This window comes from Notothenia rossii (genome assembly GCF_949606895.1).
Source record: "Notothenia rossii genome assembly, chromosome: 5".
NCBI classification, from domain to species: Eukaryota; Metazoa; Chordata; class Actinopteri; order Perciformes; family Nototheniidae; genus Notothenia; species Notothenia rossii.
The window spans coordinates 724,483-738,713 of NC_136903.1; the positions used below are offsets into that span (position 1 = coordinate 724,483).

The 14,231-nt window shown below is 44.8% G+C and overlaps 1 protein-coding gene across 2 annotated transcripts; it reads right to left on the bottom strand.

Moving 5' to 3' along the window:
- Nucleotides 1–341: 341 nt before the first annotated feature.
- Nucleotides 342–12,838, bottom strand: LOC307040116 (CD59 glycoprotein-like). 2 transcript variants are annotated; one of them, XM_079682682.1, is made up of 4 exons: nt 11,961–12,838; nt 3,245–3,297; nt 1,254–1,355; nt 342–702 (listed from the first exon to the last, which is right to left on the bottom strand). In XM_079682682.1, exons 2-4 carry the CDS (start codon nt 3,291–3,293, stop codon nt 491–493), a joined length of 363 nt encoding a protein of 120 aa, XP_079538808.1. In that variant the 5' UTR covers nt 3,294–3,297; nt 11,961–12,838; the 3' UTR covers nt 342–490. The 2 variants fall into 2 exon arrangements, with proteins under 2 accessions (XP_079538808.1, XP_079538807.1); XM_079682681.1 differs by lacking the exon at nt 11,961–12,838 and having other exon boundaries at nt 343–702; nt 3,245–3,736.
- Between the last annotated feature and the right edge of the window lie 1,393 nt (nt 12,839–14,231).

Sequence of the window (14,231 nt, forward strand, 5' to 3'; positions counted from 1 at the left end):
ACTGATTTACACCTGAACATCAGCAGGAGAGGACTCTTTAAAGTAGAGACACTACATACTGATATACACCTGAACATCAGCAGGAGAGGACTCTTTAAAGTAGAGACACTACATACTGATATACACCTGAACGTCAGCAGGAGAGGACTCTTTAAAGTAGAGACACTACATACTGATATACACCTGAACATCAGCAGGAGAGGACTCTTTAAAGTAGAGACACTACATACTGATATACACCTGAACATCAGCAGGAGAGGACTCTTTAAAGTAGATACACTACATACTGATATACACCTGAACATCAGCAGGAGAGGACTCTTTAAAGTAGAGACACTTTAAAAAACAACAAAACGTTCCCTTTTTGATGTGTTTATTGTTAAAAAGTATAAATGCATTCAATTGCACCTGAGAGCCTGAACGACACACAGTTTAGTTCATGTTTACTTTATAAAATGGTCGTTTATTGTTGTTGTTTGTTGTTGTTGCGTCACACCCGGCACCACCAGGCGTTCAGCAGGGACGTTGCCACGGCGACAGCGAGCAGGGGCGTTACCGTGGGAACCCCGTTGTCGGGGGCGGAGTTACAGAGGTTGGAACTGCAGCACCGATAGGTGAAGCCGGAAAGAGCCGGAAACATCTGGGAGAGGCGGGAGTTATCACAGTCTGTGTAGCGGAGACACTGACGGATCGTCTTCCCTCCTGTAGAGAGACACTGCATTAATATATATATATACATAACATGTACATACACACACAGTACTGTGATAACATGTACATGTACACACAGTACATACACACACAGTACTGTAATAACATGTACATGTACACACAGTACATACACACACAGTACTGTAATAACATGTACATGTGAACACAGTACATACACACACAGTACTGTAATAACATGTACATGTGAACACAGTACATACACACAGAGTACTGTAATAACATGTACATGTACACACAGTACATACACACAGAGTACTGTAATAACATGTACATGTACACACAGTACATACACACACAGTACTGTAATAACATGTACATACACACACAGTACATACACACACAGTACTGTAATAACATGTGAACACAGTACTGAAATACTTCGAGGAGTCCTCGAAGGTACATGTACATGTTAGTACACAGAGTACACAGAGTAGTACTCACCTCTCTCACTGAGGGATATGCAGGAGTCCTCGAAGGTACATGTACATGTTAGTACACAGAGTACACAGAGTAGTACTCACCTCTCTCACTGAGGGAGATGCAGGAGTCCTCGAAGGTGCACTCCTGCACGTTCTGGCAGAGCCCGGTGTAGTCGGAGCACTTGTAGCAGCGCAGAGCGGAACCTGAGGAGATCAATATTATTATTATTATTATTATTATTATTATTATTATTATTATTATTAACATTATTAATATTATTATTATTATTATTAATATTATTATTATTAATATTATTAATATTATTATTATTATTATTATTATTATTATTATTATTATTAACATTATTAATATTATTATTATTATTAATATTATTATTATTAATATTATTATTATTATTATTATTATTATTATTATTATTATTATTATTATTATTAACATTATTAATATTATTATTATTATTAATATTAATATTATTAATATTATTATTATTATTATTATTATTATTATTATTATTAACATTATTAATATTATTATTATTATTAATATTATTATTATTATTATTATTATTATTATTATTATTATTATTCTGAACTGGTTTTTAAATGGATCTGTTTGTGATTGCTTCTGTGTTTATTTTTTAAATACATTTATTTTTAAAAATAAACATGTGATCCTTTTCTTCCTTCAGGTTCTTCTTCTGTGTTTTAGGATTTAATGATGAAAGTATTTTTAAATGTTTCTTTTTATGCACGTCTCAATACGCCTCAGAAGACCCTCAGACTCTCAGACAGACCCTCAGACCCTCAGACAGACCCCCAGACCCTCAGACCCTCAGACAGACCCTCAGACCCTCAGACCCTCAGAAGACCCTCAGACCCTCAGACCCTCAGACAGACCCTAAGACCCTCAGACCCTCAGACCCTCAGACAGACCCTCAGACCCTCAGACAGACCCTCAGACCCTCAGACCCTCAGACAGACCCTCAGACCCTCAGGCAGACCCCCAGACCCTCAGACCCTCAGACAGACCCTCAGACCCTCAGACCCTCAGACAGACCCTCAGACCCTCAGACCCTCAGACAGACCCCCAGACCCTCAGACCCTCAGACAGACCCTCAGACCCTCAGACCCTCAGACAGACCCTCAGACCCTCAGACAGACCCCCAGACCCTCAGACCCTCAGACAGACCCTCAGACCCTCAGACAGACCCTCAGACACTCAGACCCTCAGACAGACCCTCAGACCCTCAGACAGACCCTCAGACAGACCCTCAGACCCTCAGACCCTCAGACAGACCCTCAGACAGACCCTCAGACCCTCAGACCCTCAGACAGACCCTCAGACAGACCCTCAGACCCTCAGACAGACCCTCAGACCCTCAGACCCTCAGACAGACCCTCAGACCCTCAGACAGACCCTCAGACCCTCAGGCAGACCCTCAGACAGACCCTCAGACCCTCAGACAGACCCTCAGACAGACCCTCAGACCCTCAGACAGACCCTCAGACCCTCAGACAGATCCTCAGACAGACCCTCAGACAGACCCTCAGACAGACCCTCAGACCCTCAGACCCTCAGACAGACCCTCAGACCCTCAGGCAGACCCTCAGACAGACCCTCAGACCCTCAGACAGACCCTCAGACAGACCCTCAGACCCTCAGACCCTCAGGCAGACCCTCAGACAGACCCTCAGACCCTCAGACAGACCCTCAGACAGACCCTCAGACAGACCCTCAGGCAGACCCTCAGACAGACCCTCAGACAGACCCTCAGACCCTCAGGCAGACCCTCAGACAGACCCTCAGACCCTCAGACAGACCCTCAGACAGACCCTCAGACCCTCAGACAGACCCTCAGACCCTCAGACAGACCCTCAGACAGACTCTCAGACCCTCAGACCCTCAGACAGACCCTCAGACAGACCCTCAGACCCTCAGACAGACCCTCAGACAGACTCTCAGACCCTCAGACCCTCAGACAGACCCTCAGACCCTCAGACAGACCCTCAGACCCTCAGGACCTCTGAGCTATTCTGAGATCTTTAAATCTCTGAAGGAGAGAGAGACTCACCCAGAGGGAGCGTCCCGCAGCACAGCAGGAGCCAGAGGAGGTGCTGCATGATTCTGCAGGAGAACCAGGAGGACCAGGAGTAAAACCAGGAGGACCAGGAGTAAAACCAGGAGGACCAGGAGAACAGGAGAACCAGGAGGACCAGGAGGACCAGGAGAACCAGGAGGACCAGGAGAACCAGGAGAACCAGGAGGACCAGGAGAACAGGAGAACCAGGAGGACCAGGAGAACAGGAGAAAAATCAGGAGTGAACGAGGAGTGAACGAGGAGCTGGTGGTCTGCTGTCGAGGCGTCTGCAGTGAACTGTAAACTGAGAGCGCCTCTTTGTCCCGCGGACCACAAAGGCATCTTGTCCTCCTCCTCCTCCTCTTCCTCCTCCTCCTCTTCCTCAACAATCACTGTGTTGTGTTTGAGTCCACAAACAAACAAACACACAAACAAACACAGTGTCTCTGCTGCTGCTGGGATTACACGTCTGGGTGTATTTATATTTATTTAAATGTTGTTATTTATTTAATTCAAGATTTCTTTATGTTTTAATGTCACACACACACACACACACACACACACACACACACACACACACACACACACACACACACACACACACACACACACACACACACACACACACACACACACGCGTACACACACACACACACAGAGACACACACACACACACACACACACGCGTACACACACACACACAGAGACACACACACACACACACACACACACACACACACACACACACACACACACACAGACACACACACACACACACACACACACACACACACACACACACACACACACACACACACACACAGAGAAACACACACACACACACACACACACACACACACACACACACAGAGAAACACACACACACACACACACACACACACACACACACACACACACACACACACTTTTACAGTCTGCATGGAACGCCTCCATAATAACCCTGATTGGTATTCTGGAAAGCAGTTCTGGCTCCACTTGAAGCTGTCAGATTATTATGGGATGTCAGATTATTATGGGATGTCAGATTATTATGGGATGTCAGAGTATTATGGGATGTCAGAGTATTATGGGATGTCAGACCTCTTCCTGTTGGCCCAGACTCTCCCACTTCCTCCCAACAGAAGAAAAGAGACGAGGTTATTTCTGATGGACGACCTCCGACCTCCAGCTGTGATCAACTGTGAGGGGGGATGAACTCTTAAAGGTCCCCTATGATACTGTTTCTCATCAGTACATCACAGCTCTCAGATATATACAGAGCCTGTCTCTGATTGGCTGAAACACCAAACAGATCTTTGCAGCATCCCATAATCCCCTCTGTTTCCAAAGTGCTGATTCTCTGTTTGTTACTGCAGATCTGCTGTAAGCTAGCTAGCTAACGTAGCTAACCCAGTCATTTCAGATCTGCTGTAAGCTAGCTAGCTAACGTAGCTAACCCAGTCATTTCAGATCTGCTGTAAGCTAGCTAACTAACGTAGCTAACCTAGTCATTTCAGATCTGCTGTAAGCTAGCTAGCTAACGTAGCTAACCCAGTCATTTCAGATCTGCTGTAAGCTAGATAACTAACGTAGCTAACCCAGTCATTTCAGATCTGATGTAAGCTAGCTAACTAACGTAGCTAACCTAGTCATTTCAGATCTGCTGTAAGCTAGATAACTAACGTAGCTAACCCAGTCATTTCAGATCTGCTGTAAGCTAGCTAACTAACGTAGCTAACCTAGTCATTTCAGATCTGCTGTAAGCTAGCTAACTAACGTAGCTAACCCAGTCATTTCAGATCTGCTGTAAGCTAGCTAACTAACGTAGCTAACCTAGTCATTTCAGATCTGCTGTAAGCTAGCTAACTAACGTAGCTAACCTAGTCATTTCAGATATACTGACAAACACTAAAGTTATGAGACAGACTGACTCTGAGAGGGAGACACTTGCTTTATAATTCTTTACAAATAAAACATGGTATTCCACCAGAGCTTTTGTTCTCTAAGATTTTATTATTTATTAAACAGGAAGCTTTTTTCTTCAGTCTTCATTTATTTACCTTTTTACTCATTTATTTATTTATCCATCAATTTATTTATTTATTTGTTTATTTATTAGTTTTCTGTGTGTGACGTCTCCATGGAAACCTCCACAGGACGTCTGCAGCTGCTACTGAAGCTGTTTGCACACCTCTCTGAGCTGATCAGTGCCTCAGAAACGGGTTTTACCTGCAGGAGAATCATAATCTTACCAGAAAAGCAGACATTGCCAACAGTGCTTGGACCCAGCTAGCTCTGACGGAGCTCGTGTCCAAATAAAACATGTTGTTTGGTGCAGTGATTAGAAAGGTACTTGTGATACGTGTTAATGCACTCTTATGTTTTAATGTTGAACTCTTTTTACATCTCTTTCTAAATCTTTGAAATCCTCATATAGATCTTTAAATATTGAAATGACGACTGAGGTTGAAGAGAGAGACACAGGATATCTGATGTCTTCCTCTGGGGGCCCCTGTTGGCTGAGGGCCACTAAGCAAGCACTACGTTGACTTCCATCGGGGGGGCTGTGGGCCATGAAGAAAGGGTTTTGCCGCATGTGGGGCAGCTGAGAGCTGAACTGGGCTAAAGGCTCTTCAGTGAAACCAGGTGAGTGTCAGTAATGGAGGATGGCCGCCTCTGAGCCCTTCACACTGCATCCATGCACTTCAGAGTATTAACATATAAACCTCTGAGTCACGAGTTGTTACGGAGCCCTTAAAGGGTCATGAAAAAAAAGAAAAGAAGAAGATAATTTCTTTTTAAAAGTCAGGATAACGGGTTAGTATCTCGTGCGCACGAGATACTAACCCGTTATCCTGACTTTTTTATTTTTTGAGAAAGTTACCGGTGCGCCAAGGAGGAAGTGGAACACACAGGAGACAACCGTTTCATTGCAGACTGTTATGTTTACGTGGGGAAATGACAGTGCTGTAGAGCCGATGAACGGGAGATAGAGGCGGTGTATTCAGAATGGACTCCCACACTTTATTATCCATTAATCAACAAGAGGTAAGTACATGTGCTGCTCTGTATGATAAGCTAGCATGAATGACAACAAGCCCCGGTACCCTCACTAACGGGTCCGGGTTGCAACACACACTAATCACATGGTGAATTATATACCAATAATGTCTCACCACAGTGCATACATTATTTGAGATATATTTCGAACTCAGACTTAATTTTATGGACATTTCGGGCAGGGGTGCAGAGCTATTTGTTTAAGCAAAACAGGAGAGTCTGTAAACCAGTCTGCTTTGATCTATGAATTAATGTGCGTGACTCTCAGAGTACCTGCTGCCCGGCGAAACGCTGCCGCGCTACACTTACGGCCCGTCCAGACACAGGCATGAAAAAAATCTTTCAAAGCTTCGCCCATTCACTTGAATGGGGTGACGTAGAAGATTTTTAATCTTCGCCGAACTGCATTGTGGGGAGCGGAGCACGGCTATGCAAGCATCGTGAGCATCAAAAGTTGAGTAATGTTCAACTTTTGATGCTCACGATGCTTTCAAAGCTGGCATCAGCCAATCAAATCCCGTTTATGCAAATCCCGCCAGTGCAAGCGCTAGCCAATCAAACCGCGTGCAAGCTGGGAGAGCCAGACCGCAGTTCATTTCCTCATATTCCAAACCAGATATTACGGTAGCAAATCACCCGGTTCTTTACGACCAGAACTATTTACCGGGATACAAACCGGAGGAACCAGGCATGGAGGGAGGTGGCAGAGACAGTGGGTGGAACTGGTAGGTTTTCGCCTGTTTGGAGAATTTATATCAAGTTTACTTCGTTTAACATTGCTATTGCTTTGTATGTCGGGGGCGGGAGATTTATGTGATTGTGGTTGTTGGTCGCAAAAAATCCCCAAGCTTCAGACACGCCCAGAATCAAGTTTTTTTTTCGCTGCTGTGTGGACGTACCGTAATTGCGCCGCATTTTCGGCTCAGTTGAGGCCCCCTCCTATAGGCCCCACACAGTCTGCATGATCGGCCTGTAGGGAGGGACGTCCCTGTGTGTGTGTGTGTGTGTGTGTGTGTGTGTGTGTGTGTGTGTGTGTGTGTGTGTGTGTGTGTGTGTGTGTGTGTGTGTGTGTGTCAGTGCGTAATAACGACCTCTCTGGCCGGAATGTATGGCATTAGTTTATTTTCATAAAGATAAAGCAACACTTTCTCAGAATAAAGCAAAACTGAGTTTAAAAGAAAAAAAAACTGAGTCAAGCAAAATAAAATAAATTTCAAAAATAAAACTATAAGTTGCAAACAGATCATTTGTGTAATCATGTAAACTGTAAGTCTTTTTTCTTTGTTTTAACAGGCTTTTGTTTCTTCTTTCTCAATGATCAGACTGTTGCTCTCGCTGCAGCTCTTCTCCTTTGCGCTCCCACTAACTTCCTCTACGCACGGAAAGTTTATTATTCCACCGATTTATTTTGGCCCTCTTCTCCTCCCGCATTCCACATCGCACAAACTCCGTTCTAACATCAAAACGTTCAGCTCGGTCGGGAATCGATGGCTATTACTTTTCTCATTCATAACTTTCATAATTCCAGAGATACATCCCATAATACATCACATTTTTAACATTGAAGTCAATGGAGGAAATCTTCAGACTTCAACAAATCTTCATGCGATTTCAACTGCTAACTGTTCATTCATACTTTCACTCAGAAACCTCATTCCATCTTTAAAATGTTACACATCTTTCTGACATTATTCGAGTAAAACAACTTTTAAATCTGATTCTTACTTTTAGAGATATTAAACATTGTTCAGTCCTTGTTTTAGAAGTTTTCTTCAGATTTTAACATTAACTAGAGTACGTGATGTCACAGCTAGAGGGTAGAAAATCTTGAAATTTGCCTTCATATATTTTTTAAACTGCCATAATTCCCAAACCCTACATTCCTGAGACATCATTTATCATGACAAACGTAGGAAAACATCTCGTAGCTTGAAAAATGACGAATAATTAAGCAAAAATAATTCAACAAAATGCCTCTTGAGGGCATGAAGTGACAAAAACGTTCAACATTCCTCCATTAAAGCCCATTGTAATTTCAGGCTGATATTTCCTCACAGCAGCCGCTCACCTTTAGTTAAACTGCCAAAAAGGCCACATTATTAACCCGAAAGTACACAAACATTACACTTCAGATACTCAACTTCCTTGACATGCTTCACGTTTTGAAATTTCACAGATATCTGTTACGGTTCTTCCACAAAACGCTCACATGTAAGAGGTTCATCTCTCATTCAGAACAGTGAAGCCTTAGATCTCTACAGAGCTCGTTAGCTCAACTATAAACACCTGTGTGATGGAACACGATGATGTCATCACTCCACCTGCCATGCGCAGAGCAGCAGACTCCAGATAGCAGTGTGCAAACAGTCCAGCCGTGAAGACATCTACGGGACAGTTTTGAGATTTCTTCAAATGCCGTTGCCATGGCAACACATTGCTCGCCTTGAAACACGGTTTTCTCTTAACTTCAGTGAAAATACTCCAAACAGCCCAGAACTTCACAGGTTTGGTAAGGATGCAGCCATCAACGCATCTAAGCGTATAATGGGATGTCATCAAATGCCGTTGCCATGGAGACAGATCATTCGCCATCAAGTTAGTTCAGAAGTTTGCAGTTCAGATATTCCGCTGCTTTTCCAAGCCTTTTTACTTTCTTTTCTTTTCTCATCACACATTCAAGCCCCCAGTGTTCATGTATCATTTCAATCTAAATGATTCACTTTCTTCTTACACATTACATTTCAGCATAGCAGTTTAGCGTCAGCTTTTCAGCATAAAGCATTCCCACTAGCAATTTCTTCAGGAATTGCATTCTCTAGTTTTTTGTTTGAGATTCTGACACAAACCTCCCAGGTGGGCGGGACTTTCAGGGGTGCGTCCCCATTGGCTACTCAGTTTTTGAGTGACAGCCCAGTCCTCCAGCGATTGTACAGTGCAGGCAGCTGCGGTGCGGTAGCTGAGCGTGGATAGAACACCCCCAGAAGAACCAGCATTTCTATTATTATAATACTACAGGTGAAAATATATGTAAGTATTGATCATTTGTGTTGTTTGTGCTATACGGTCTGTTTCTTTATTGTGTTAAGTGAGAAGTAAAGCTGTGCTATGAAAGTTAGCTTTTGCTACCTTTAGATCCATAACAATGCAAGCTAAGTAGCCTAACAGTTAGCTACATAGCTAGCAGTGAGTGAGCGTTCAGACACCGGCGCACACACTCAAACGGATTCGTGTCCCTGAGTTTACCAACAGGCTCTCATGATTCTGTTTGGATATGCAAGTATAAGCCATGATAGCTTATTTTATTAACACGCTCATTTGATATGCAAGTCAATGGAGGCTGAGTTGACTTTGTAGGAAAACCTACCGTCGATGATGCCCCTGAGCTGAGTTCTATTTGTTAACTTCATATTTTTCATTTCCTAAAACATTTATGTTCCTCTCATATTAACAGCTTGGATCAGAGAGACAGGATCAGAGAGACAGGATCACAGAGACAGGGTCACAGAGACAGGATCAGAGAGACAGGATCACAGAGACATGATCACAGAGACAGGATCACAGAGACAGGGTCACAGAGACGGGATCAGAGAGACGGGATCACAGAGACGGGATCAGAGAGACGGGATCACAGAGACGGGATCACAGAGACAGGGTCACAGAGACAGGATCACAGAGACAGGATCACAGAGACAGGGTCACAGAGACAGGATCACAGAGACGGGATCAGAGAGACGGGATCAGAGAGACAGGATCAGAGAGACAGCGTGGCGTCCAGAGTCTTATCCCGTTTTCCCACTTCCTCTGAGGGGACAGCACGGAGGGGACAGCACAGAGGGGACAGCACGGAGGGGACAGCACGGAGGGGACAACACGGAGGGGACAGTACGGAGGGGACAGCACGGAGGGGACAGCACAGAGGGGACAACACGGAGGGGACAGCACGGAGGGGAGAGCACGGAGGGGACAACACGGAGGGGACAGCACGGAAGGGACAACACGGAGGGGACAGCACGGAGGGGACAGCACGGAGGGGACAGCACGGAAGGGACAGCACGGAGGGGACAGCACGGAGGGGACAACACGGAGGGGACAGCACGGAGGGGACAGCACGGAGGGGACAGCACGGAAGGGACAGCACGGAGGGGACAACACGGAGGGGAAAGCACGGAGGGGAAAGCACGGAGGGGACAACACGGAGGGGACAGCACGGAGGGGACAACACGGAGGGGACAACACGGAGGGGACAACACGGAGGGGACAGCACGGAGGGGACAGCACGGAGAGAGACCTGCCAGCTTCATCCACACGTTGCTCTTATCACCTGCTCAGTGTCCTTTCAGTTGACCACATGTCTTTATATTTAACATATTGTATTATTATCCAACTTTTGTTTTATGTGCTTTTATTTAAAACATTCTTTGAGACTTCTTCTTCTTCTCCTCTTCAATAAATGTAATTTGTATAATCCCTCTTTTGTCTTTATTCTGCATGAACATGTTAGATTCCATTCTAACCTGTTGATTCAGATCTCCCTCAGGACAGCATGTCTGAAAGCTGAATGAATATCACGTCCTCACAGGATATAGAACGAGACACACAGAGTGTATCCACTGTGTGAAGGCTTCAGCTCTTCAGACCCAGTGAGGTGTGAGCATGCTCCTAATGGTGTTGGTACCTAGCTCTGTTTCATAAAGCTAAGCTGCCACTTTTAAATTGTAGAGTTTGTTAAATGAAAGCAGTCTTTAATGGTTTGTCTTAAACATAGCAATACATGCTTTAGAAATGTCTTTGAAAAGATAACAGTATACAGTTTATATTGTGTATCACCTTTAGCTTGGAAACACAGATGAGTTTTTTTAATCTATAAAATAAACAGACACTTTATCAATCATGTAACAGCAGCAGTGTGTTCACAACACAAGTCTAACGCTCAGCAATCCAGAAGAGAAGTCCGATGTGTTCCTGAAACTCCCCAGGAGACACCGACACTAACGTGAGTTGCACTGTATGATCTGTGGTGTAGTGGGCTGTCACTCAAAAACTGAGCAGCCAATGGGGACGCAATCCCTGAAAGTCCCGCCCACCTGGGACGTTTGTGTCAAAATCGAAAATAAAAAATGAAGGAGCGCAAAAGAGAAAGCTGCAGCGAGAGCAAAGGTCTGATCAATGAGAAAGAAGAAAAAGAACTGCAAACAAAAACCTGTTAAAACAAAGGAAACAGACTTCTTGTTTACATGATTACACAAAAGATCTGTTTGCAACTTATAGTTTTATTTTTGAAATGTATTTTATTTTTGCTTGACTCAGTTTTTTTTCCTTTTAAACTCATAGTTTTGCTTTATTCTGAGAAAGTGTTGCTTTATCTTTATGAAACTAAACTAATCCCACACTCGTTGAGCTGCGCGTGAGAGACGGAGTTCACTGCGTCACGGAGGGGTAGGGTCGAGGGAGGGATTTGGGATTGGGCCTGAGTTGATAACCAGCGTCGTAGGACCGCTTAGCGAGATCTCGGTTGTTAGGGTTGGTTAAGGTAACTCGAACATATCCAGGGTCTGTTGAACTGGCTTCGTGGTACAGGGCACAGGGGGCTGCATGGCAGCGCTAATGTCAAAGACACAAACTCCACAGACTCCTGTGGGAGGATGCTCACCTGCTGAGCTCTCTTCAGGTCCACAGGAACCCGGCTGATCTCGTCCTCCTCAGTCCTGGTTCTGCCTGCTGTTCCCTCTCCTTTTGTTCAGTTCGAACACCAACTGCCCCAGATGTGACTCCCGTGAAAGATGAACTCTACTTTACTTCCGCTCTGAGTTGCAGAGGAAATGGGTGAGGGTGAGGGGGGGGTGGGGGGGGGGGGGGGTTTCCACTCACGGGGAACCTGTAGGAGGGAAACTTATAATATGAGAGAGAGGTCTGTCTTTGTCTTTACCACTGACTATCATAATGTCTGTTTTGCTCACTAAGAGATTTCACTAGAAAAGAAGGAGCCCCTCCCCACGCCCCTCTGAGAGACATCTGGTTACAAAGAACTCAAAGGTGCTCGAGTACCTCATTCACACCAACGCAACTCCGGTTCAAGCTCCGTGCTAGAGCTTTTCAGGTTCAGAACCGGTTCTTCGGTTTAGCTCCGGCTCTTTTCACACCGCGCAGAGTCCGACTGGTGCTGCGTCATTGCGTCATCGTTTGCGTCATGACGTAACCGTTTGCGTGCCTGCTTCATAAAGCCAAACCCCAACAATGGCCGATTGTGCTCCAGCTTCCTCTGCACCTCTTTGGAAGACCAGATCCCCAGTAGGTAGCTGGTCTCTTCAGTGGACCCCTGCTGCTTGATAAGTTTCTCCATCGTTGTGTACAAACTGGATAAAACGCGGGCTTGTTGTTGTTGTTGTCAGGAGTTGATCCCGCCCCCGCCTCGACGTAAGCGTGACGTATGCAGTGCTTTTGCTCTGGCCGGACCATTTGTCGGTGCTTGAAACGAACCGGATTCCGGAGCTAAGAGGCTGCTCCGCTGCGGTGTGAACAGGAAAACCCGGTGCTTTTCAAGCTCCAGCTCCGAAGCCCTGAAACACCGTTGGTGTGAATGAGATAAGAGAGGAGATTCAGGTGATGGGGGGGGGGGGGGGGGTTACCTTGGCTGCTGATTGGCTAATGGTAACACAAGACAAAACATCGTTATTACATCATCAAGTGGCCAAAATCTGATCAGCTCATTTTCAGACAGGTTTTTATAGAAATGGATCAAAAAGAGAGAGAATCTCAGAGGGGACACATGTTGATGTAGAAGAGACATGAAGAAGAGGGGACACATGTTGATGTAGAAGAGACATGTAGAAGAGGGGACACATGTTGATGTAGAAGAGACATGAAGAAGAGGGGACACATGTTGATGGAGAAGAGACATGAAGAAGAGGGGACACATGTTGATGTAGAAGAGACATGAAGAAGAGGGGACACATGTTGATGTAGAAGAGACATGTAGAAGAGGGGACACATGTTGATGTAGAAGAGACATGAAGAAGAGGGGACACATGTTGATGTAGAAGAGACATGGAGAAGAGGGGACACATGTTGATGTAGAAGAGACATGAAGAAGAGGGGACACATGTTGATGTAGAAGAGACATGAAGAAGAGGGGACACATGTTGATGTAGAAGAGACATGGAGAAGAGGGGACACATGTTGATGTAAAAGAGACATGAAGAAGAGAGGACACATGTTGATGTAGAAGAGACATGAAGAAGAGGGGACACATGTTGATGTAGAAGAGACATGAAGAAGAGGGGACACATGTTGATGTAGAAGAGGCATGAAGAAGAGGGGACACATGTTGATGTAGAAGAGACATGGAGAAGAGGGGACACATGTTGATATAGAGGAGACATGAAGAAGAGGGGACACATGTTGATATAGAAGAGACATGAAGAAGAGGAGACACATGTTGATGTAGAAGAGACTTGAAGAAGAGGGGACACATGTTGATGTAGAAGAGACATGGAGAAGAGGGGACACATGTTGATGTAGAAGAGACATGAAGAAGAGGGGACACATGTTGATGTAGAAGAGACATGGAGAAGAGGATGTTGATGTAGAAGAGACTTGAAGAAGAGGGGACACATGTTGATGTAGAAGAGACATGGAGAAGAGGGGACACATGTTGATGTAGAAGAGACATGAAGAAGAGGGGACACATGTTGATGTAGAAGAGACATGAAGAAGAGGATGTTGATGTAGAAGAGACTTGAAGAAGAGGGGACACATGTTGATGTAGAAGAGACATGGAGAAGAGGGGACACATGTTGATGTAGAAGAGACATGAAGAAGAGGGGACACATGTTGATGTAGAAGAGACATGGAGAAGAGGGGACACATGTTGATGTAGAAGAGACATGAAGAAGAGGGGACACATGTTGATGTAGAAGAGAAA